General features: G+C 46.8%; 1 protein-coding gene and 1 long non-coding RNA gene across 6 annotated transcripts in view; one reads left to right on the forward strand and one right to left on the reverse strand.

Annotated features, from left to right (window-relative positions):
* THADA (THADA armadillo repeat containing) overlaps positions 1 to 24,523 on the reverse strand; it is a 326,765-nt gene that overhangs the window by 1,680 nt on the left and 300,562 nt on the right. For all 5 annotated transcript variants that reach the window (XM_043468439.1, XM_043468440.1, XM_043468436.1 and 2 more), the window contains one exon: positions 1,017 to 1,186. In XM_043468439.1, coding sequence (XP_043324374.1) covers positions 1,017 to 1,186 — 170 coding nt within the window. The remainder of the gene's footprint in view (positions 1 to 1,016; positions 1,187 to 24,523) is intronic.
* LOC122441622 lies at positions 1,063 to 16,092 on the forward strand. The gene is made up of 4 exons (XR_006269410.1): positions 1,063 to 1,201; positions 6,525 to 6,839; positions 12,088 to 12,265; positions 15,352 to 16,092. It is a non-coding gene; the product is annotated as an uncharacterized LOC122441622 (long non-coding RNA).

A 24,523-nucleotide genomic window follows, 5' to 3' on the forward strand; every position in this document is an offset into this window, starting at 1 on the left:
GAAGGCCAGCTGAGTCAGACACTAGGGAAGAGGAATTTCAGTTCTCAGGATGCTTTTGCTGCTTATCTGGGTCCTCAGTTTCCCTATCGGAGAAGGCAGTGGCACCCCACTCCAGTACTCTTGCCTGGAAAATCCCATGGACGGAGGAGCCTGGTAGGCTGCAGTCCATGAGGTTGTGAAGAGTCGGACACGACTGAGCGACTTCACTTTCCCTTTTCACTTTCATGCATTGGAGAAGGAAATGGCAACCCACTGCAGTGTTCTTGCCTGGAGAATCCCAGGGATGGGGGAGCCTGGTGGACTGCCATCTATGGGGTCGCAGAGTTGGACACGACTGATGTGACTTAGCAGCATCAGCAGCAGCAGTTTCCCTATCTGTTGACTGCTCCCCTTGGAGTGGTTTAATAGTTTTATAGTTAATAGTAATAGTTATTATTAATATTAATAGTTTATTATATATAATAATATATTTATATAATATTAATGTATAATATTATATTATATATAATATATAATATGATATAATATAATAATATATTAATAATAATAGTTAATAAAAATAACTTTAATTTTAATAAAATAGCAGTTTATTAAACTGGAAGGGTTTAATAGTTTTCTTCTAGCAGCCGAGACCCTGGAAGGACCCTGATTCTCTGGAAGTGTTTCAGCTTCAGACCTAACTGTGGGGAGCCCCTGGTTACTCTAATCTTGATGAATAAGCATTCTCCATAATTAAACTCTCAACTTCCAAAGGACCTCTTTCGAAGTCCCCTCCCCCACAATGATGGGAAGGCTTACCACTGGAACCCCTAACTCAGCAGGAGAGCTGCCCGAGGAGCACCCAGCCAGCTGTGGTCATGTGGAGATTTTGTTAATCGGTTACTGCTCTGTATCTGAGCATCTGGAAGCACACTTTCAAGCTACATCAAGCCCACGAAAGCCTGTAAGTGCTGCCTCCAGTGGGCATAGGTAGGACACTCTCACACACCTCGGCTGCCTGAGACCCCGGGGATTACCTGATGTGTGCTCTCCTCACAGGCCACGAGGTCCTCACCCTCCCCCAGCAGCCATCCCAGCAGGACCGGGAGTCCGGGGCTCAGCTGATTCCACTGCTGGAGCAGGTCACAGAGGACAGCCAGAGCCAGGTCCAGGGCGCTGGAGGCATCCACCTGACAGAAGGCGAATTCTGCAGACGAGAGAGGTGAGCCGTGAATGTGCTGCTGAGGCCAGCCGGGGGTCTGTGCAGGATTCGGGGACAGTGAACGTCCCCGGTAAAATCACTGCCACCGCCTGGCAGGGAAGCTGGTGGGAGAAGCTCACTACAGGTTATTTGCTGTCTATACACTAGAATGAGTCGTAGGCCTGAACCCCACCATTGCCATGCCCCCCATCCCAGTGTGGATCGAAGCTGCCCCATCTACAGGACTAGATGTTTCTGTCCCCTCAAGCCAATTGGAAGGATATCAGGAAAGCATCCCACCCAGCATCTCCTCTGCAGGCTTGCTGACCTCCATCACTCTGCCCCTTCCTCTAAAGCAAATCCCACCGAGCACATGACACATTAAATCTCTAACTTCTCTGAGCAGGGCATCAGCGAACTTTTTCTTGAAGAGCCAGAAGGTAAATATTTTAGACTTTAGGAGTCTTTTTAATATTTGGTTTGGCTATGCCGGGTCTCATTGGCAGTATGTGGGCTCTAGTTCCCTGACCAGGGATCGAACCTGGGCCTTCTGCACTGGCAGTCTTAGCCACTGGACCACCAGGGATGTCCCAACTTTGCAAGTCTTATGGTCTCTGTCACAATTAACTCTGCGGAAAGCAGCCACAGACAATATGTAAACAAATGGTTGTGGCTACTAGGTTCCAATAAATCTTTATTTATGGTCCAATAAAAGTGGACTTTCATGTGATTTTTAGGTATCAACAAATAATATTCTTCTTTTTATTTTTTCTAACCAATAAAAAAATGTAAAGCCAATAGCAGTTCACAGGCTGTACAATGACAAGTTGTTGTTTAATTGCTAAGTCATTTTGGACTCTTTGCAACCCCACAGACTGTAGCCCACCAGGCACCTCTGCCCGTGGGATGTCCCAGGCAAGAATATTGGAGTGGGTTGCCATCTCCTTTTCCAGGGGATCTTTCTGACCCAGGGCTTGAACCCGTGTCTCCCGCTTAGCAGGCAGATCCTTTACTACTGAGCCACCTGGGAAGCTCCCCAATGACAGGTGGGGGACTGGAATTAGCTCATAGTCCACTGCCCTCTGTGTTAGACTGAACTCATTTTTCAGACACTCATCTTAGCTGACTGGAGGAAGGGCGGTGAAAGAGTAGAATGGGGCACAGAAAAAGGAAGTGGGTGACCTGTGGAAAATTCTTAAAGAGATGGGAATACCAGACCACCTGACCTGCCTCTTGAGAGACCTGTATGCCGGTCAAGAAGCAACAGTTAGAACTGGACATGGAACAACAGACTGGTTCCAAATCGGGAAAGGAGTACATCAAGGCTGTATACTGTCACCCTGCTTATTTAACTTATATGCAAAGTACATCATAAGAAACTCTGGGCTGGAGGAAGCACAAGCTGGAATCAAGATTGTCGGGAGAAATATCAATAACCTCAGATATTCAGATGACACCACCCTTATGGCAGAAAGTAAAGGAGAACTAGAGTCTCTTGATGAAAGTGAAAGAGGACAGTGAAAAAGTTGGCTTAAAGCTCAACATTCAGAAAACTAAGATCATAGCATCCAGTCCCATCACTTCATGGCAAATAGATGGGGAAACAGTGGAAACAGTGGCTGACTTTCTTTTTCTGGGCTCCAAAATCACTGCAGATGGTGATTACAGCAATGAAATTAAAAGATGCTTGCTCCTTGGAAGGAAAATTATGACCAACCTAGACAGCAGATTAAAAAGCAGAGACATTACTTTGCCAACAAAGGTCCATCTAGTCAAGGCTATGGTTTTTCCAGTGGTTATGTATGGATGAGCTGGACTATGAAGAAAGCTGAGCGCCAAAGAATTGATGCTTTTGAACTGTGGTGTTAGAGAAGACTTTTGAGAGTTCCCTTGGACTGCAGAGATCTAACCAGTCCATCCTAAAGGAGATCAGTCCTGGGTGTTCATTGGAAGGACTGATGTTGAGGCTGAAACTCCAATACTTTGGCGAAGAGCTGACTCATTTGAAAAGACCCTGATGCTGGGAAAGATTGAGGGCAGGAGGAGGAGGGGACAACAGAGGATGAGATGGATGGCATCATCGACTTAATGGACATGGGTTTGGGTAGACTCCGAGAGTTGGTGATGGACAGGGAGGCCTGGCGTACTGTGGTTCATGGGGTCGCAAAGAGTCGGACACGACTGAGTGACTGAACTGAACTGAACTGACTTGGGGAAACCATTGCTTACTTCACCATTTTGCCTTGTTACTCAAACTCATGTCTGCTGAGCTGGTGTTGTCATCCAACCATCTCATCCTCTGTTGTCCCCTTCTCCTCCTGCCCTCAATCTTTCCCAGCATCAGGGTCTTTTCAAATGAGTCAGCTCTTCCCATCAGGTGGCCAAAGTATTGGAGTTTCAGCTTCAACATCAGTCCTTCCAATGAACACCCAGGGCTAATCTCCTGTAGGATGGACTAGTTGGATCTCCTTGCAGTCCAAGGGACTCTCAAGAGTCTTCTCCAACACCACAGTTCAAAAGCATCAATTCTTCTGTGCTCAGCTTTCTTTATAGTCCAACTCTCACATCTATACATGACTATTGGAGAAACCATAGCTTTGACTAGATGGACCTTTGCTGGCAAAGTAATGTCTCTACTTTTTAATATGCTGTCTAGCTTGGTCATAACTTTTCTTCCAAGGAGCATCTTTTAATTTCATGGCTGCAGTCACCATCTGCAGTGATTCTGGAGCCCCCCAAAATAAAGTCTGTCACTGTTTCCACTGTTTCCCATCTATTTGCCATGAAGTGATGGGACTGGATGCCATGATCTTAGTTTTCTGAATGTTGAGTTTTCAGCCAACTTTTTCACTCTCCTCTTTCACTTTCATCAAGAGGCTCTTTAGTTCTTTGCTTTCTGCTATAAGGGTGGTGTCATCTGCATATCTGAGGTTATTGATATTTCTCCCGGCAATCTTGATTCTAGCTTGTGCTTCATCCAGTCCAGCATTTCTCATGATGTTTTCTGCATATAAGTTAAATAAGCAGGGTGACAGTATACAGCCTTGACGTACTCCTTTCCCGATTTGGAACCAGTCTGTTGTTCCATGTCCAGTTCTAACTGTTGCTTCTTGACCGGCATACAGATTTCTCAGGAGGCAGGTCAGGTGGTCTGGTATTCCCATCTCTTTCAGAATCTTCCACAGTTTGTTGTGATCCACATAGTCAAATGCTTTGGCATAGTCAATAAAGCAGAAGTAGATGTTTCTCTGGAACTCTCTTGCTTTTTTGATGATCCAACGGATGTTGGCAACTTGATCTCTGGTTCCTCTGCCTTTTCTAAATCCAGCTTGAACATCTAGAAGTTCATGGTTCATGTACTGTTGAAGCCTGGCTTGGAGAATTTTGGGCATTACTTTGCTAGCATGTGAGATGAGTGCAATTGTGCAGTAGTTTGAGCATTCTTTGGCATTGCTTTTTTTGGGGGTTGGAATGAAAACTGCCTATTCCAGTCCTGTGGCCACTGCTGAGTTTTCCAAATTTGCTGGCATATTGAGTGCAACACTTTGACAGCATTATCTTTTAGGATTTTTAGACAGCCCTAAATATGGGTTTGAAGGGAGGCTCTGGGCAGTGCCACTCCCATTAACAACCCTGCACCTTCCACCACCAACCTAGAGCAGGCCTGAAACGTGGGACTGAAATCTTGCCACACAGACAATACATGTCTACAGACCCATCCATACACCAATGCTTGTCTTTCAATGACCCACTTCTACTGAGACCTCATCTTTCTCTAATCCACATCTTCACTGCAGCCCACAGACTTTGTCCTTGACCATTTGGCCCCCAAAGAGTCTTGCTCAACACACAGGGAGAAGCCTCAGAGTCTGGAATAGAAGGCTGAGTTCCCTAGGGTGTTGAACCAGCCTCTGGGGACCTATTAAGTGCCAGTCACCTAACCAAGTCCTTTCTCTCCAGTCCTTCAACATCCTCTGGGCTGGGTATTACCTTTCCTAATTCACGGATGAGGAATCCAGGCACAGTTAGGTTATCTCACTTGCATACAGTCAGAGAGCTTTAAATGGCTATAAAGAAACTGGAATTGACAGCAAGTTTCATGGTGTATGTAGAGTGCAGATTTGGAGAACTAGTACCAGCATTCCTGGGATGTAGTTCTTCATGGTGAGAGGAACAGAGCTGATGACCCTCCATTGGGGCCAGCACTACATAGAGCCCATGAAGTGGAGCCTGGGCTCACAGAAGCAGCCAAAGGACCAATGTTACCATCTTCAGAGCCCGAAATCAATCCCCCAGGACACCTGCCCCTTAGGCTCTGCAGCTTGGCATCAGGCTTCAAATTGGGAAACAGAAAAAGTTGAGGGGAGGTGTGAAGGTGCCTTTTTGGCTGCAGGACTGAGCCATGTGTTGGTCTAGGCTTTGCCTATGATACAATCTCTATTTTTATCTCTGCTGACTCCCCTGTGTAGTTCTCAACTATTTTAGAGTCTGTAAGGGGAAGAGAACAGCATTAACTGGCATCTTTCAAGCCCCAAAGACTGAAAATATACATGCAGAGTAGCATACAATGAAACACACAGCAGATGCTCAGAACATTCCAGTTTATGACTTTGGAGATTATGAAACTTCCTTTACCCCACTTGATTTGGTTTGAATTCTAACACAGGGACAGCCACAAAGAAAGCAAACAATAAGTTGATAATAACAGAGAGTTTCCTTTTATTTGAACCCTTGCTTCTCCCACCACCAGAAGGGAGGTATCCTTATTTAATAAACGAGGAAGCTGTGCTCACAGAGGTTGGGTAACGGGTCCAGAATCTCACAGTTAGCAGTGGTGGCACTGAGCTAATAAGTATCGTTCAGTCACAGGCCACGCCCATCCTGCAGGGAAGCCTTGGAGAAACACTCCCAGTACCCCATGGAGATGAGGAAGTCAGACTCAGTTTTATTATTTTTATGCAGTAAAAGTGGGGCTTCCCTGATAGCTCAGTTGGTAAAGAATCCGCCTGTAATTTGGGAGACCTGGGTTCAATCCCTGGGTTGGGAAGATCCCCCGGAGAAGGGAAAGGCTACCCACTCCAGTATTCTGGCCTAGAGAATTCCATGGACTGCATAGTCCATAGGATTGCAAAGAGTCGGACATGACTGAGAGACTTTCACTTTTCATGCATTAAAAAGAGCTCCCAGCTGGGGCCGTATTTTGAAGAAAGGGTCAAAGCTGTGAGTCCTCCATACTGTGGCACCAGCATCAGCTCAGCTTCTCTTGAAGCCTTCCAGAAAAATCTTCCCTCTGATTCACCACTTATCCCTCCCTGCCCCGACTCTTCTTTTTGTCTCCTTAAAGCAAGGGCTCACAGCACTATGGGGAAGAACATAATTTCATCCACCAGCAAAACCAGTGCCTGCAGCTCGTGCAGCACTCCCAATGGGTCCATGAAGACCACTCGGAAGTGATCAGAGATGCCACCAGGAAGGCCGGACTGTTGCACCTGCCCCACCTGAGGACCAGTGTCCCCTGTCCTGCACCATGGGGCTGGGCATCACACCTAGGAAGTGCCAGGGGAGTCCTGGGAATGACTGAAGCTCTAGAGGAGAGCTGGTGTGTTGTCTGGAAGCAAATCTACTAGAATTACAACCATCCAAACACCGACCCCACCAGGTGAGGAGAGACGAGGAAGGGGAGCTGGGACGGGGGTGAGGGGAGGATTAGATGGACTTAGACCACCTGCTTGAGGGGCCAGATGCACCTCGCCAAGTTCCTTCTTTTATTACCTTGCCCTGGACTAAGACAACTCAGCCAGAACAGCCCAGTCTCTACTGGCCAAATGCCTTCTGAAAGGGAGGCTGAAGGGTAGGGAAAGGGATTTTCAACCTAACTCTGCAGACCAGCCAGGCTCTCACAGGCTTGCTGGTCCCTCAAGGAAGCAAGGAAGCAAGTGACCAGACAACAAGTGTGTCAGAGGAATCTGTTGTGTGTCTGGAACAGCCAAAACAATCTGGAAAAATACAACAGAACTGGAGGACTCACACTTCCTGATTTCGAAACTGGCATAAGGATAGACATAATATAGATCAAATGGAATAGAACTGAGTGTCCAGAAATAAGTTCTCACAATTACAGTCAACTGATTTTTGACAAGGGTGTCAAAATAACTGGCTGGGGGGAGGAACAGTCTTCCAAACCAAGGGAGCAAAGATAACTGAATGTTCACATGCAAAAGAATGAAACCAGGCCCCTGCCTCACAACACACATGAAAATTAACTCAAAATAAACTATAAAACTCAGAGAAATATAGGAGTAGGAAATGCTTTTTTAAACATGACATCAAAAGCACCAGCAACAAAAGAAAAGTTAGGCTTCATCAAAACTGAAAACTTTGATACTTCAAAGGACATTATTAAGAAAGTGAAAAGAATAAAAAAAAAAGAAAGTGAAAAGAAAATTCACAAAACTGGAGAACATACAATGGGTCTGTATTTAAAATACATAAAGAGAAAGTGAAAGTGAAAGTTACTCAGTCGTGTCCGACTCTTTGTGACCCCATGGACTGTGTAGTCCATGGAATTCTCCAGGCCAGAATCCTAGAGCGGGTAGCTTTTACCTTCTCCAGAGGATCTTCCCAACCCAGGGATCGGACCCAGGTCTCCCACACTGCAGGCAGATTCTTTACCAGCTGAGCCACAAGGGAAGTCCAGCAATACTGAAGTGGGTAGCCTATCTGTTCTTCAGCAGATCTTCCCAACCCAGGAACCAAACCGGGGTCTCCTGCATTGCAGGTGGATTCTTTACCAACTGAGCTATCAGGGAAGCTCTTAAAACCCAAGCATAAAAAGACAAATAATCCAGTTAAAACATGTGCCAAGGGTCTGAATAGACATTTCTCTAGAAAAGATATACAAATGATCAAAAAGCACATGCAGAGATGCTGAGCATCATTAATCATCAGGGAAATACAAATCAAAACCACAATGAGAAACCACTTCATACTTACTAGTGTAACTTTAATCCAGACATATACTAAGTTTGGTAAAAGATGTGAAAAAATTAAAACTTTCATACATGGCTAGTAGGAATGTAAAATGGTGCCAGCCACATTGGAAAACTGACTGTTGGAAAGTCTCTCCAGCTCTCAGACATATACATATACCTAAAAACATATGTCCACACAGAAACATGTACATGAATGTCCATAAGACCATTATTCATAAAAGCAAATAAGTGGAAACAACCAAAATGTTCATGAACCAATGAAGGGATAAATAAATGTGGTACATCCAAACAATGGAATACTATTCAGCTATAAAAAGGAATGCAGTACTGATACATGCTACAATGCAGATGAACCTTGAAAACATCATGCTAGGAGAAGAAGCCAGGCACAGAAGATCACATATTGTATAATTCCACTCATATAAAATGTCCGTAACAGGCAAATCATACAGGCAAAAAAGTAAATTAATGGTTGCCAGGGGTTGGAGAATAGGGAGAATGAGGAATGGCTGCTGATAGAGTGTTTCTTTTTAAGCTGATGCAGATGTTCTGGAATCAGGTAGTGTTGATGATTGTACAACTTTATGAATATACTAAAATTTGTACACATGTACGCTTAAATTTTACATGTCTTTTGCTATATGATGTATTTTATGTGGGGGGGGGGGGTTGGGTATGGAGAGTGTGGAAGGCTGAAAAATGGCCTCCCGAAAGATACCTATGTAAAGTCCCTGGACCTTGTGAATGTTAATTTACTTGTAAAAATGGTCTCTATAGATGTGATTTGGTTGATGATACTTAGATGAGGAGATAATCCTGAATGATCTGGGTGGCCCCTAGATGTCATCACCATTGTCCTAATAAGGGGGAGGGGGACTTGACACTAGACACACACAGAAAGAAGGGCTTCCCTGGTGGCTCGGACGGTAAAGAATCTGCCTGCAATGCAGGAGACCTGGGTTCAATCCCTGGGTCAGGAAGATCTCCTGAAGAAGGAATGGCAACCCTCTCCAGTATTTTTGCCTGGAGAATTCCATGGACAGAGAAGCCTGGTGGGCTGCAGTCCATGGGGTCACCAAGAGTCAGACACAACTAAGTGACTAACATACACATAACACGCACAGAGAAAGGAGAAGGTTATGTGAAGACAGAGGCACAGGCTAAAGTGATCGCAGCAAGGAAATGCTGACAGCCTCCAGAAACTGGAAGAGGCAAGGACTGGGTTCTTCCCTAGCACCTGCAGAAGGAGTGTGGCCCGCTGACACCTTATTTTCTGACTTCTGGTCTCCAGAACTGTGAGACAATAAATCAGTGTTGTTTTAAACCACCAAGTTTGTGGTCATTTGTTACAGTAGCCACAGTCAGCTCATATGGAGGAACAAAGGGTAGGTTGTGGTATTTCTCTCTGGAGTGATGAAAATATGTTAAAATTGTGCTGATGATTGCATTACTCCATGAGTATGTTAAAAAACACTGCATTGTACTCTTGAAATGGGTGACTTGTATGGTAAATGTATGATACATCTCAGTAAGACTAGGATGTTAAAAAAAAAAAAAAATCTGCTATGTGCCCAAGTTGGGTCCAGTTGCTCAGAGGAAGCCTGACCACAGAGTCTGTCTGGAAAGGACCAGTCTACTGAGGAAACGGGACAAACGTCTAGAGCCTCATACATGCTTGTGGGGCCTACTTCTCAGGTGCTGGAGGGCTCTGCAGAGGTGAATGGTTGGTCAGAAGGTGGAAAGAAGGCTGAAGAAGGATTCTGGAGGAGGTGGGACTCCGCCTGGCCCTTCACCGGACAATCAGGAAATAGGAGCTAATGGTCCGCTTTGAGCCAGTGATATGCTAAGTACTGTAGAAAACAAAGCAAGAGACTGACACGTCCTATCCTGTCCGCAGGAAGCTGGTGGTCTAGGTGGGAAGGTCAGGCAAACACTCGGGCAACAGTGAGGAATCAACGCAGTGGTCTGAATCCCAAGAGCCGCAGAAGCCAAGGAAGGGGAGAGGTCAGCCTGGGGGAATAAATCATCTCCAAGACTCTCCCCGCACTGGCTGCATAGCTAAGGAAGACCCCTCTGGGACCCCTCTGGGGTGCTTCAAGTGGGGAAGGGGTGCTGGTACATATGTGTCTGGGGGGGCCTATGCAAGGCAGACTGGATTAACACTCAGTCATTTGGACGCAAGTCGGAAGCCCAACAAACGGGCATTTAGAACTGGTTAATCCTATGCTTTCCATCCTCAAGAATGGATAGCTCACTTGGATCGCAGGGGAGGACAGCGGACAAGAGGCTGCAGGGCTGCCGCCGCACAGACCTCCTCTTGCTAGTGCCCTGCCCATGTCGAGGTGTCCCGCCAAGGCAGCCAGCTGGGGGTCAGAAGCCATCTGACTTGATCCCCTGCCGCCTTCCTTCCCACCTCCACGAAGAGGCCCACCTTGGGGCTGGGAGCTGAAAACCCAGGCTTCACCCAGTGTGCCGGGTCATTCAAGATCGTAGCTTAGTTAATGTCCCAACTAAGACAAGTGATCTTTCGTTTCTAGGCAGGTTTGGGGTCATTTTCAGCTGTACTGATTAAAATGAAAATGCTGACATGGATTTTTTTCTGTGTTGCCAACTATGAAAACCAATTCAGACCATGGATTAGAAACCTACTGTCTGATTATAAAGTATTATGAGGGAGATGCCTTCGAGACTAAGGCCATTGGTCAAACCTCCTTCCCAGTCCTTTCCAAGATAGGTGAAGTCAGCCGAGGAAATGCTGAGCAAATGGTGAGGAGTTGGATTCTCGCGCTCCCACCAGCTCTAGAGAATCCTGTCAGGCATTTGTGGAAAACCTCTCAACCCTGTCATCCACCCAACTCCCCTCACCACCCATTTACCCATCAATTCAAGCTTTTATCTCCCCACAAGTACTTGTTGATCACCAGATAGGGGTTTTGTTGTGGGGATGAGGAGGGGAGTGGGGAAGCTGTGAGAAACATGAGAAAAATTCCAGGCCCTTCTCTCAGAGAGCAAACAGTTTAGTCAGAGGCAAGCTGACACATATGAAGTGTCAGGAAATAGTCCAAGATGGTGCACGATGCAGACTGATTATACCATTACTAGCCATAATGAAAGGACGGAAAAGGGAAAAAAGAAAGAGCGCGGGGTGGGAGAAGGGGGGAGCTTCAGAGAGGAGACACTTGCGCAGATGAGGGTCAGAGGACAAGCAGAGCTGGGATGAAGAGGAGGAGTAGGGAGATTAGACCGGCCTGTTGAGGAGGGAGGTTTGGGGGAGCTGGAGGTGAAGATGGAGGGGCAGACAGCCTAGGGCAGGTTTGGTGGTGGGGGAGAGGGGCTGGGCAGAGCTGAGTGAGTACAACTGTGCTCTCTTTTTTCTGAGTAAAAGTATTTTAAGGCTTCATCAGGCTGTTTCCAGACCAACTTCCTCATTTCCAGTCTTCTCCGTGGATTTCTTCACATCCCCTCAGGAGGTCAAGAGCCAGTATTGTAACTAGTCATGAGAAACAACCGTGGGACCAAAGCCTGGCTCAGCTGCTGACTCTGCCATTCAACTCTTGCAGGGGCTCCAGGAGCCTCACTGGCCCCTGCCTCGGTTGAACCTTGACCCCTAGAGCCCTGGTTCTCCGCTCTCCAGTAGCCAGGGCTCAGAGGTGGGATTTCCAGGCACCTCAGTCAGTGAGAGAACTTCCTAAACCATCAGAGGTCATCATCTCAGACTTTACCACATAACAGAGCTCCCACATGCCCCCAACCTCAGACAAATGACCCAGAGGAAGGTTCTGTCCTAAGGAACAGAGACAGGTTGGCCCCTCGGGTCGCTCTGATGAAGGAAGCAGGAAATCTAGGTCAGGGAACATGGTATCTATGGTATTAGTCTCTGTTCTTTGTCTGAATATTTTGAAAATTTCATCAAAGAAGAAGCAGCCCATGTGCCGGTCGGTGCTCCCACGGGCAGCCCCAGCGGAAACTGAGACCACGGCCCACGCATCCACTGCTGGACGTCGTGCCCTGGATGACAGCCAGCCCCTCCCCTCACTCCCAACCTGCCCATGGTACTAAGTCTGCCCGGGAACTCCGACTTCAGCTGGTCCAGGTAGACCCCTCTCCCTCCTCCTACTTCTTTTTCTTTTGGTTTCTTAAGCCCTGAAAACCACTGTTTAAAAGACAGGACACATGGAGGCAGAACCCAATCAAAGGCACATAGCTCAGGGGTTCCCAGGCCCCAAGGGACCCAGCAGAAGTACCCGGCAGGGGTGCAGATGGACTACTGGGTCTTCACACAGATTTGGAACAGCTCATAAGGTTTTTTAAAAACCAGGGAGATTTTTCATAAAAATCCAAATGTCCAGCATCTTTTGAAAATTCAGAAAATTAAAACTTTTATCTCTAGGTCTGTAGTTTAATGTGCTGCCTGGAGCAGAGTAGTGGCCACACACTACAGGAGGCATCTGTGTGTCCTCTCTGGGAACACCATGCTGCCTCCCACCTCACCCCGCAGGCATGTGAGCTTGTGATGCTGACACTAGGGTACCCACGAGGGCAGCAGGCCTCCAGCCAGCCCCTTATCTTACAGACGAGACCCACGACCAAAGGCCTCTCCTCACATCAGTCCCACGTCCCTCTCCCTCCACCTCTCTGGCTTTGTTTCCTCATCATTCCCTGTCTGACAGATGTTCCTCGTCTTGACTTAGCCAGGCCTTCTTGGCCCTCAGGACCCAACTCATTCTTCATTGTCACAATTCAAAGGAGGTGGTGCTATTGGCATGTGCTTGGTAGAGGCCAAGAATGCTGCTAAACATCCCACAATGCCAGGACAGCCCCCTCTCTGAAATGTTGACTGTGCCGAGGCTGAGAAACCCTGCTTTAACCTTCCCCACAACCCTGCGCAACTGCAGAGTCCCTTCCGTGAAGTCTCTGCAGGTAAATGGAGGGAGGGAGGGAGGGGTGGAACTCTCAGTGTTCATCAGGAACCAGAGGCCTGACTCTCTATTTGGGGGAGACAAGGAGGACCTCACCTCCTCATCTCCCTTTTCTGGAAAGCAATCCTTAGGCCCACCCTCCACTCCCAGCTCTCTGGGCAGAGATGGGGCAGCACATGGAACTCAGTCATGTGAGATGAACAGCCTGCTACAGAGCCCTTTCTGTATGGAAGGGAAACATTTTCCAGTTCTGAAGGGAAAGGATAAAAATACCATCGTTTGAAGTTCTAAAAATAGTCCGGGGAAAAATTTTTTTCAAATATTAGTAATTTGCTTTTTCTTAATTTTCTAGCTATTTTCATATGGAACAGAGGGCCTGGGTTCCCAGAGATTCCTAAGGACCCAGTTCCCAAAGATGGAGATCCCCACAGATACAGTCATGTGCCTGATACACACATTTCCTGGTGACCTATCGTGAAACCAGAAATACTGCAGCAAATTTTTTGCTTCCATTAAAAAAAAAAGATATATATTTTAAAACATTTATTTTTAAAGTTAAAAAACTACAATTTAGAAAACATGGGTCCACCTCAAATCACTGGGTAAATATATATATATATATATATATATATATATGTCTGTCTGTCTGTCTGCATGCCTGCATGCTAAGTCGTTTCAGTCTTGTCCAACTCTTTGTGACCCTATGGACTGTAGTCCACCAGGCTCCTCTGTCCTTGGGGATTCCCCAGGCAAGAATACTGGAGTGGGTTGCCATGCCCTCCTCCAGGGGATCTTCCTGACCCAGGGATCGAACAGCATGTCTTATGTCTCCTGCATTGGCAGGTGGGTTCTTTACCACTAGCACCACCTGGGAAGCCCATATAGATGTGTTTTCCTCCCCTCACCCCCATTTAAAAAATGGATATAGTCAACATGAATGAAAACAAATAAGCATTTCCTAAAAGTGTGCACTTATTCAGTAGGGCTACACTTTACCAAAAAGGGGTTGATAAATTACAGCTGGTTAACAGTGTCCTTGGCTCAAAGCTTATAAAAATACTTGCATTTGTTCACTTCTAACCACACCGGTACTCTTGCATGGGAAATCCCATGGACGGAGGAGCCTGGTAGGCTGCAGTCCATGGGATCGCTTAAGAGTCGGACACGACTGAGTGACTTCACTTTCACTTTTCACTTTCATGCACTGGAGAAGGAAATGGCAACCCACTCCAGTGTGCTTGCCTGGAGAATCCCAGGGACGGGGGAGCCTGGTGGGCTGCTGTCTCTGGGGTCGCACAGAGTCGGACACAACTGAAGCAACTTAGCAGCAGCAGCAACCACACCAAAGAATAAGAATGGATTCAAACAAATATCACCCTCAGGCAGCAACGCTGTGGACAAGACCTGGTCCTCCTAGAGGCTTGCATCTTGAGGAGAGGGGCGCAGCCCCCACTGCCTCTCCTTTCCTGGGCTGCAGTTCTGTGTGTGATACTCAGTCCTGTTTCTCGTGGTGACTCCCAAGGTCAGCAGGAAGAGTAAGTCACACATGGGCTTTGTCCGTGGCTCCTCCAGAGCAGGATAACCAAGGCGTGTCCCTGGGGCCCTGGTGGGTGACAGGGCCACAGGGAGAGGAGTGAGTTGGATCCAGACCAGAGAGGCTCTGCATGATAGCACTGGGCCCACACTTGGCATTCCTCCATTCAGCGAGGACAAATCATGTCAGGCCCTCCTGTGAAATGTGCTAAATCAGTCCCTGGTCCCCAGGTGAACCAGGCCCTCTCCAGCATCCCCTGCACTCGGCCTGCTCCTTGTTGGTTTCACTCTGCGGAGCCTCCCAAAGTGGGCAGTCACCTCCACCTCTTCGTGGAAAGTGAGTGCCTTGTGTGTTTTATCCCCTCTACACTGTCACTCACCCCAAAGTTCTCCTCCCAGAAGGGGCAATCTGACACCCATCTCCCTCTCTCCCTGCCTAGGGAGCCAGTGAGGGCAGGCAGGAGAGACTTTGATGGAAGCAGGGGTACAATGAGGATGTCTACAGATTGGGAAGTCCTTTTGAGGGGTGGGGAGAGGTTGGGCAACCTGAGATTCCTTCTTCCACCAGCCTCCTCTTTCTCTGCCTGGGCAGAGTTCAGTGGCTCTGCAGGTACATTCCACATGACTCACTCACCAGCTTGGATCTTGCCATTTCCCTTTCCCTTTCCCTGAAGTCACTCTAGTTTTCTCTGCTTTATCTCACTGTTGGAATTTCTTTCTCTTACAGGGAATTTCTTCTCAGCCTGAGCGCTCAGGACTGACTAGCTCCTTCCGAGTTCTTTGTGAAGCTTCTCTGGCCCTCAGATGGGGGGCTGCCCAGCTTCCCTAAGACACCGGTGGGATATGGAAGGTGGAAGATGAGGATGGTCTGGGTGTGTATCTAAAGACTAGAAATTTGAAATCAGAAACATCCCGGATGGTGGAACTTCCCTGGTGGTCTAGAGGCTAAGGCTCTGAGCTCCCAATGCAGAGGGCCTGGGTTTGACCCTAGGGAACTAGATCCCACATGCCATGACGAAGATCAAAGATCCCACAACTGAGACCCAGTGCAGTCAAACAAACAAATAGCTACATTTAAAAAAAGAAGAAGAAGAAAAAGAAACATCCAGGATGGTCATTTTTCTCTCCTGAGAACCTTCCCACTATCACCTCCTGCCTTCTCCCAAATCCAGAAAGCTACTCTTTAGATGCCCACTCCTCATTCTCAGGCTTTTATGGCTCTAAACAGAACAAAGAGAGTCCTTGGTAATGCAATGAGCAAAAGTGAAAAGTGAAAGTGTTAGTCATTCAGTTGTGTCTGACTCTTTGTGACCCCATGGACTGTAGTCTGTCAGGCTCCTCTGTCCATGGAATTCTCCAGGCAAGAATACTGGAGTGGGCTGCGGCAGGGGATCTTCCCGACCCAGGGATCAAACCCAGGTCTCCTCCATTGCGGAGGATTCTTTACAAAACAAGGAATAAATGACTCCTAAACTCACAAAGTGATTTTAAGATTTATAAACACTGCTCAAAATATAAGTGCCTGTGATTTCAAAGTTCCTGGGGATTTTGTGTCTTGAAATTGAGTTCACTCCCAGGTTACCCAAGGCCTTTCCTATCTGTGACCAACATACCCCAACACCCTCCCTGGAGTACTGTCCAGCTCTCAAAGGCATCTCGAACTGCCTGCTGCCGAGACCCTGGGCTGGGGGAGGTGAGGCTGAGGCTGGAGAAGCCTGGGGAGGGTGAGGGGGAGGGAAGGGAAGGGAGAGGCCACAGAAAACCTCTCTTTTTAAGAACAAGCCAAGGAAGCGATGATCATTTAAGAGACTACAAGCTCTGGGTTTTGAGCAACTAAAAAGGAGAAAAGATCAAACTGTTGGTAGGATGGATTTAAATGAACTGCTAAGAAGAGCGTCTGGGTCTTAAGGGTTTTGAGACCCTAGAGGCCACTGCTTAGAACAGCTCCTTTGCTTTCAGTATCAGCTCTTCCATGGGGAGGGTGGAAGGAGGGATTAAGAGGAGGAGGTACTCTGGGAAGAAGCAGGTTGTTTTTGACCTTGAGGATGTTTTGATCTTGCTATGAATGTTATTGGTAAAAACAATCAACATAAAACTAAACTGACAATGGCTAAATAGCACAAGATAAAATTCATAATAACCGGCCAAAGAAGTCATTTTGTTTGTGACGTTGCAAACGGCAAACAATGATAACAACAACTATGGGGGAAAATGTGACTTGGTGGAAACAAACAAAACCAGGTATGGTAAAGCTCTTACTAAAATTTTTGACTGAAAAAGCAAACCTTCATTGCCAAATACATAGGTTAAAGAGTTGATACTCAAGAAAATAAGGGAGAACATTAGAAAATTTTAACTGCTCTATACAGAAAATTGGTGAAGATATTAAACTGGCTTGATGGAGTTACACTGGAAAATAATTTCTTGATGAAAATTTAGTAATGTTGGTATTGTTGTTGTTCAGTCACTAAGTCCTGTCTGACTCTTTGCGACCCCATGGACTGCAGCACACCAGGCTTCCCTGTCCTTTACTATCTCCCTGAGTTTGCTCAAACTCATGTCCATTGAGTCAGTGATGCCATCCAACCATCTCATCCTCTGTCACCCCCCTTTTCCTCTTGCCTTCAATCATTCCCAGCATCAGGGTTTTTTGCAATGAGTTGGCTCTTTGCATCGGGTGGCTGAAGTATTGGAGCTTCAGCTTCAGCATCAGTCCATCCAATAAATATTCAGGGAATGTTGGTATAATTCAGATTAAAAATTTGGAATCTTCCCAACCCAGGGATCAAACCCAGGTCTCCTGCACTGCAGGCAGATTCTTTACCATCTGAGCCACCAGGGAAGCCTCCAGTGAACATTATGCCTAGGGAAAAGGGCAGGCATAAAGGGTCATATATGATTCCATTTATATGAAATATCCAGCATAGGAAAATTCATAGACACAGAAAGCAGATTAGTGGTTGCAAGGAGCTGGGAGGGAAGGTTACAACAGGGAGTGACTGCTTAATGGATATGGGATTTTTTGGGGGGAGTGATGACAATGTTCTGAAACCAGAGGGTGGAGATGGTTGCACAATATTATGAATTACACAATGCCACTGAACAGTATTCTTTAAAATGGTTAATTGTATGTTATGTGAATTTCACTTTAATTAAAAAAAAAAAATCCAAAACAGCAAAGACTCTTTGCGGATGGAGCCAGAGGGTGTGCCAAGGACAGAGGATGGTGGGTAATCGACTTCCGTACCTCTGTGGCTTTAAATAAAAGGAATGGGTGAGAATGGGGCTCTTCAATGAGTACTGCTTCCCAGGACACATTTCCCAAAGAATGTGTCCTACCGCTCAGGGCATGAGGGGTAGATGGATAGATGAGGGTGTCCACAGGGGTTAAAAGGGCAAAGAAGGAAGAGAGCCCAGCTCTCCCTCCCCGCTGAGGATACTGGCCCACACAGGGACAGAGATTTAGGGCTTAGAGGACTAGAAAGGCTGCAAGCAAGCCCAGGAGGGTGGTCTGAGTGGCCACTGAGGAGGGAAGCCTTGTTTTCCTACACCTCATCATGTTTTGTAATAAAGCAAGACATTTCACATCTAGAAGCACCTGCCAGGTAAGAGTCATATGTAAGTGGAGCCCGTGAAATAGAGTTTTATGCACAGAGCAGAGATCAGGTCACAAAGCTGTAAGGAGCAGTCTCTTTACCCGAATTACACAGACCCATTCGTCTGGCTTCCATTTCATTGCCTGAGTCTGTTTTATAGTCATGCTTTTTCATGAAAGCTTTTAAGGGAGGCTATTCCCTGATGTCATGTAAAAAAAATGTCTGAATACAATTACATTACAGAGCAGCGCTCTTGGAAGAGAACACAGCCACGAAGCTTGCTGGTGTCCTGTTTCCTTCTCTTTAAAAGCCATTTGTCCTCTCTCTAAAGACACAAGCCCCCCAATCCCAGCTCTCCTGGTCCCTCTGTCAGAGGGCCCAGCTGGGAAGTGCATGCAGAACTGGGGACCCCCCCAGGGATGTGGGGGGGCCATCACGGAGTGGGGTCCGGCTCTGGGGCCCAGCACGCACTCCTGAGCCACCCTGCCTAAGGTCACACATCTCACAGTCAAGGCGAGGAATTGAGCCTCCTTCTCCAGGCTTTCCCAGGAATTTCAGCCAGAACCTCCTTTCCACTTCTCCGCGCCCACCCCCCCCGCCCCCAACTCATGCCTGATTCAGACATACCCCCAGACTCAGGGAATGGTTTTTCTTAAAAGCCCTTTTGAAGCTCTTCTCAATCAAAACCTGCTCTACTGTGAGCAAATTCTCCACATTTCTCACCCTTCTCTTGCTTCTTTCTCCCCCTGGCAGAAGGTGCCATGCCCCTAACTTTCCAGACATGCCCCCAGACTCGGGGAATACTTTTCCTTAAAAGCCCTTTTGAAGCTCTTTTCAATCAAAACCTGCTCTACAAAACAAAACAAAACAAAAAAACAAACCTGCTCTACAGTGAGCAAATTCTCCACATTTAGAACTCTTCGCTTGCTTCTTTCTCCTCCTGGCAGAAGGTGCCATGCTCCTAACTTTTCAGAAGAAGCTCTTCATTTCCTGTCTCTGATGTGGACAGATCAGTCCACGCCTTCTGTCACTTCTAGACAAGCCTTGCCTCCTTCTCACTCAACAACCTCACTTCTTTTGAGGTCCATACTAACCACCTCCCTGTTCTCGTGAACCTTATAAGTAGAGACCTGACCTTTCTCAATGACACAGTCACTGCCACTCCACTGGTGACATCAACAGCCATAAAGATATCCCTCCCAGTATCTGGTTTTGCCATTCTTGATCCTTTTTAATTCCAATACTCTCCATTTCCCATTTCACTGAACTCCCAACAACCATGATAGCATCTGAGGCTTTGCTGTTGCTTAGAATGGTTTTGACCTCAAGATCTTAAATTCTAACCTTTTTTGTCACTTTTAAATGAATATCAACATCACTAACATTTATGAAGCACTCATTATGTATAAGCACTATCATTAGTGTTTCATATAAATTAATCACATCTGTATTCATTACAATGATCTTTTGAAGGTTTTATGAGCCCCATTTTAGGAATGACGTAAGCAGAGACACAGGTGAGGATATGGGTTTTAAATACCATCATCTATCCACTGGGGCTCCTACACTGTATGGCCTCTCTGATATCCCTAAAACAATGGTTTAACCTTCCACTTCTTCCACTGGAACTACCTTTTCACCCTAATCCTGACCATGTCTTAACCCTGCCCTTCTCTCAGGCCATCACTTGTTTCTCTATGTATATCCTGGGCTCTCTGGGTTTGGGATGCTCTTCCTTGACCCATCTCCCTTATCAACTTGATCTTGTTCCAGGCTCAACAGTGCTCTATAACCATCTCTTCCCAAACCCATTTACTGTTCCACTGTGAGCCAGTGATTTGCACTGGAGAGAGGCAGGATGCTCTTTAGGCTCTCTTTGCATTCATGCTGTATTCTTTGGCCGTGTAACATGCAGGATCTTAGCTCCCTGACCATGAATGGAACCTATACCCCCAACAGGAGAAGCTCAGAGTCTTAACCACTGGACCACCAGGGAAGTCCCCATTGATGCTTTTTAATCTCAGCTGTCCTCTCACCCCTGGCTATTCTTTCACTCATTTTTTGGTGATTTCTGACTGAACTTCTATATAAACTGTTTCAACTATCTCCCTGTCCCTATATCCTACTCCCTAACCACTCATTCTTATAGATAATCTTGTCTTCTAGAGAAGACATTCAACATAAGCTCAAACTTCTGTCCGCCCCAACTTCAAAATTTCTCTAATGATTCTTTTGAAATGTTAGCTTGAAGGCAGAGCCGGGTCTAGGAAATGTGGTTTTAGGACAAGGGAGTTATGTCAATATTTACATGAGAGACAGCCTAGAGAGGGAGAAGGAGAACAGAAGGACGCAGAGGAGAACAGGGCCCTGTGGCTGGAGACAGCTCGCAGGGTTGGCATAAGGTGCTGCATGAAGAATGAGCGGGGGTTAAGAAGCACTTTTTGCTGTTGTTTTTGAGTTGGAAGGAAGATAGATAATGTTAGAGAGTGTGCGCCTGCGTGTCTAACTCTGTGACCCCAGGGACTGTAACCCACCAGGCTCTTCTGTCCACAGGATTCTCCAGGCAAGAATACTGGAGTGGGTTGCCATCTCCTGCTCCAGGGGATCATCCCAACACAGGGATTGTACCCAGGTCTGCTTGCGCTGCAGGCAGATTCTTTACCACTGAGCCACCTGGCAAGCCCGTTACCCAGTGTACTTTTAAACTCCTTGAAGCTAGCTTCTGACCTTCCCACCAATGGACCTTCTCTCTCAACACTCACTTACGACATTTCCTCAGTCCTTATACCCCTTGACCTGACCTTTTGATGGTGACTGGCACAGCTGACTAACCTTGCCCTCTTGAGTTTTTCCTTATGTGGGTTTCCTAATGACAGAACTTCTTGGTTTTCTTGATGGGTTTTCGTTAACTTCCTTTGCTAGCTCCCCTCCCACACCATTACAATGGCCTCTGATGGATGCTCCCAACTTTCATTTCTCTCTCCCCACGCCCATTCATCCATTTATTTCTCTCTTTCCAAATATAAATTATTGAGCCCTTACCATGTGCCAAGCACATGGCAGCTATTAAACTGTAGCTGAATTAACTTTAATGTATAGCTCCGGTCATGTTACTTACTTGTTCAAAAATTTTTACTGGTTCTCTGGTGTAAATGATATCCAGATCCTTTGCCCTGGCACACCAGGTTTCAGTGGACATGTGCTGTTTTGTGGCCTGGCTGACATTCACCTTCTCTGGATAGCTGTACCTGATCTTCCCTGGAGAGTCAGCCCTTCCATGTCTTTAGTCCACATGGTCTGGGCATCGCTGACACCACCTGCTCCTGTTCCAGGAATGGGCACCTACCCCAGGTCTAAGTCATTCAGGGCCTCAGAGACTAGTTCCAGGATGGGCCTGGAACCCAGCTACAGTTATTAGAAAAGCATGTAGGGGCTTCCTTGGTGGTCCAGTGGTTGAGACTGCACTCGCCCTGCAAGGGGTGCAGGTTCATCCCTAGTCGAGGACTAAGATCCTGCACGCCTCATGCCACAGCCAAATAAAAAGAAAGCATTTAAAAGTAAAGAGACATTACTGATACAGGCCTTGAATAAATGAAGATGCAAAGGCTAGCGCTGCTGCAGCCATCTTAGAACTCCAAGGGAAGTGAGAGCTCATCTGAAAACAGAAACAACCTAAGAGCAGAGAAGTTTTTCTTCTGATGAGAAACCAGGTCCCTGGGACACTGTCTGAGCCCTTGGACTATGCTGCGTCTGAAGCCAGCTGCCTCCCCCCGGAACTCTCAGTTACACGACCCAGTGTACTCCACCCTGGGCTGGAGCGGGTTGGATCAGACTTTCTGTCCTCTGCATGTGCAAGAGTCTTGCTTAATCCAAACATCCTCCGCTGCCCTGCCCTACTCCCCTACTCGAGTATGAAGGCTTGTATACTAATTTATTCCTTTTCCTGAATGTGCCTCACACTTGGCCATCTCTGTCTTTCTGGAATGTTTCCCATCTTTTCCATTTCCTCTCACTCAAATTATAAAACTTCAGCTCTAACAGACTTTCATCCAAGAAGCCATTCTTCTCCAGTTTCCCCCAATAACAAATGTTTGTCGAATAAATGACTAACTGGACAAACAATGACACAGGGTCCAAGGAGGGGGTTCACCAGACTCCTGTCCAGACCCGAGTTCCAGCAATCCTGTTCGTCACCCCCTCAAGGCTTGGGACTTGTTTTTTTCATCTTCCCACTGGTCTAAATCCCTGAATCCTACCCTCTTTGGCCATCATTTCCCAGTTTCCCTTGGGATGTGCATTGGTTTTTTAGAAGGTTCGTAGATACTCAAAACAGAAAACTACAAAATCTAAAACTGACCCAAGGGGGGAGAAAAAAAGATCTGGCTTATTCAATAAGTCTGGAAAATTCTGAGTTAAACAAAGGTTTTTGTTTCTAACACACAGAGGTAGAGATGGGGGCAGGACGTGTAGCCTTTCTCCACTTTACTCATAAAACAGGTACCAGCACAGAGCGGAGTGCTGCATTCTTCCATGCAGACGCGCTCTAGGGGAAGGCAGTGCAGGTTATTTTATATACACATACAAATATCCTACCCTTTGTTCAAGGTGCCTATTTGCTCTGCACAGAGGCTACTGCAAACACAGAAAACGTTCATTGTTAAACCCGGCATGCTAAGTGGTTTTGCTTTCTGGCAAATCTCCAAACCATAATTATTAAGGGACTCCAAGCTGCTGAGGAATTCTTGGGTTACAGAGGCTTTGATCTGCCTTCTCTCCCCTACATGAATTTCCATGGGTATGGCTGACTTCCATTGTTGGTCCCCGGCGGTGGGGGAACCTGCTTCGAAGGTAAGGACTGAACGGCGCTGCTAGGTGAGCGGGGTACCTGGTGAGGTGGGCTCTGACTGAAGCCCCGCACAGCTGTAACCAAGGGAACAGACAAGCTCTGTCCAAGTACGGGGTCGGAATGCGGTGGCCTCCAATCTTCCATTTCCCCCAATGTCTGGCAAGTCCAGGCTCTCAGGCCTCCCTCAGGACCAGGCTTCCAGTTAGGGGAGGCTTTGTTAATTATTCCCATCAAAGCTGAGAGACCTGCCCCCAAAATCTTTGGATAGCTCCAGCTGTTTGGCAAGTGTGAACCCCAAACTCAGGCAGCTGCCTTCTTGACAAAGTGAGGATACCTCCACTTAGTTACAAACTGTTAAACAAACTTTTGAAAGAGCCAAACTGCTCTCTAGTGAAACACAGATGGAATGTCAAGGGGGATAGACCTATTCTTTCATGCTTTTTTAAATTCTCCCCTGCCTGAAAAGAGACATGGGAAAGAACCCCCAGATGTTCATAATTCTATAGGAAAGAAGGAATGAAAAGACGCTTCCAAAATACAGTGGTAAGGCTCTCTGATTGAGTGCATGAAAAGGATCCTGTAACAAACAAAATTTCTAGTTTTCCAGTATTAAAGAAATATCATTTAGCATTTGGATTGAGGACAGAAATATTCACTTTTTGACATTTGTTTTTCTTCCTATTTTAATATAGCTATGAGATATGTGATCACCCCCATTGTACAGAAGACAAAACTGAGGCCACGATAATAGTGCCAACTAGTTCAGGACAGCGGTGACTGATTCTCAGATCACTGTTCTCTCACAAGTTGGCAATGCCCTTCAAAGGTGTCTTTCCCAGATGGGAAAGCCCTCTGCTGGTGGGTGGAGAATAGGAACAGAGAAACAAAGGGAGGGAGAGAATGAGGGAGAAAACAGAAGTCAAGCTCCCCCAGGTAAGCAGCTAGAAATCAGAGGGTCTAACGCAGAGGGAGCTCAGAGATCTGCCCAGACTTCACCTGTGTTGGGGGCTGGGGGAAGGGAGCTTGGCGGGGGGGCAGTATAGATACTTTCTTCAAGTGTCAGCTTCCATTGTGAGAGGCAGAGTGTAGAAGCAGAATGCCAGGGGGACCCTAATAATGAGTCCCAGCGTGCTCTTCACTGTCTGTTAGTGGCTGCTGCTCCCTGGGAAGGAGTCAGGTGATCCATCACAAAGAGGAGAGAGCTGTCCCCTGCCCTGGGCAGCTGGGTCCAATTCCAAAAGGTCCACTGTGGGGCAGGACAGGAAGCGTCTGAGTTTCCTTCCCTGCATGGGTCCATATATCGGGGTCCCCCTTCTGTCCCCCGACTTCTATCTATTCCCCTCTCCTCTCTCCTGTTGGCAGATGCCTTCAGAAGATGCAGATGAGCTCATTCCGGAAACGGGAGACCTTTCTTCCCACTCAAGGTGAAGGTCAGTGATTCACGTAGCTAAAAATAA

Source organism: Cervus canadensis, chromosome 5, assembly GCF_019320065.1.
Source record: "Cervus canadensis isolate Bull #8, Minnesota chromosome 5, ASM1932006v1, whole genome shotgun sequence".
In the NCBI taxonomy this organism is placed as follows: Eukaryota; Metazoa; Chordata; class Mammalia; order Artiodactyla; family Cervidae; genus Cervus; species Cervus canadensis.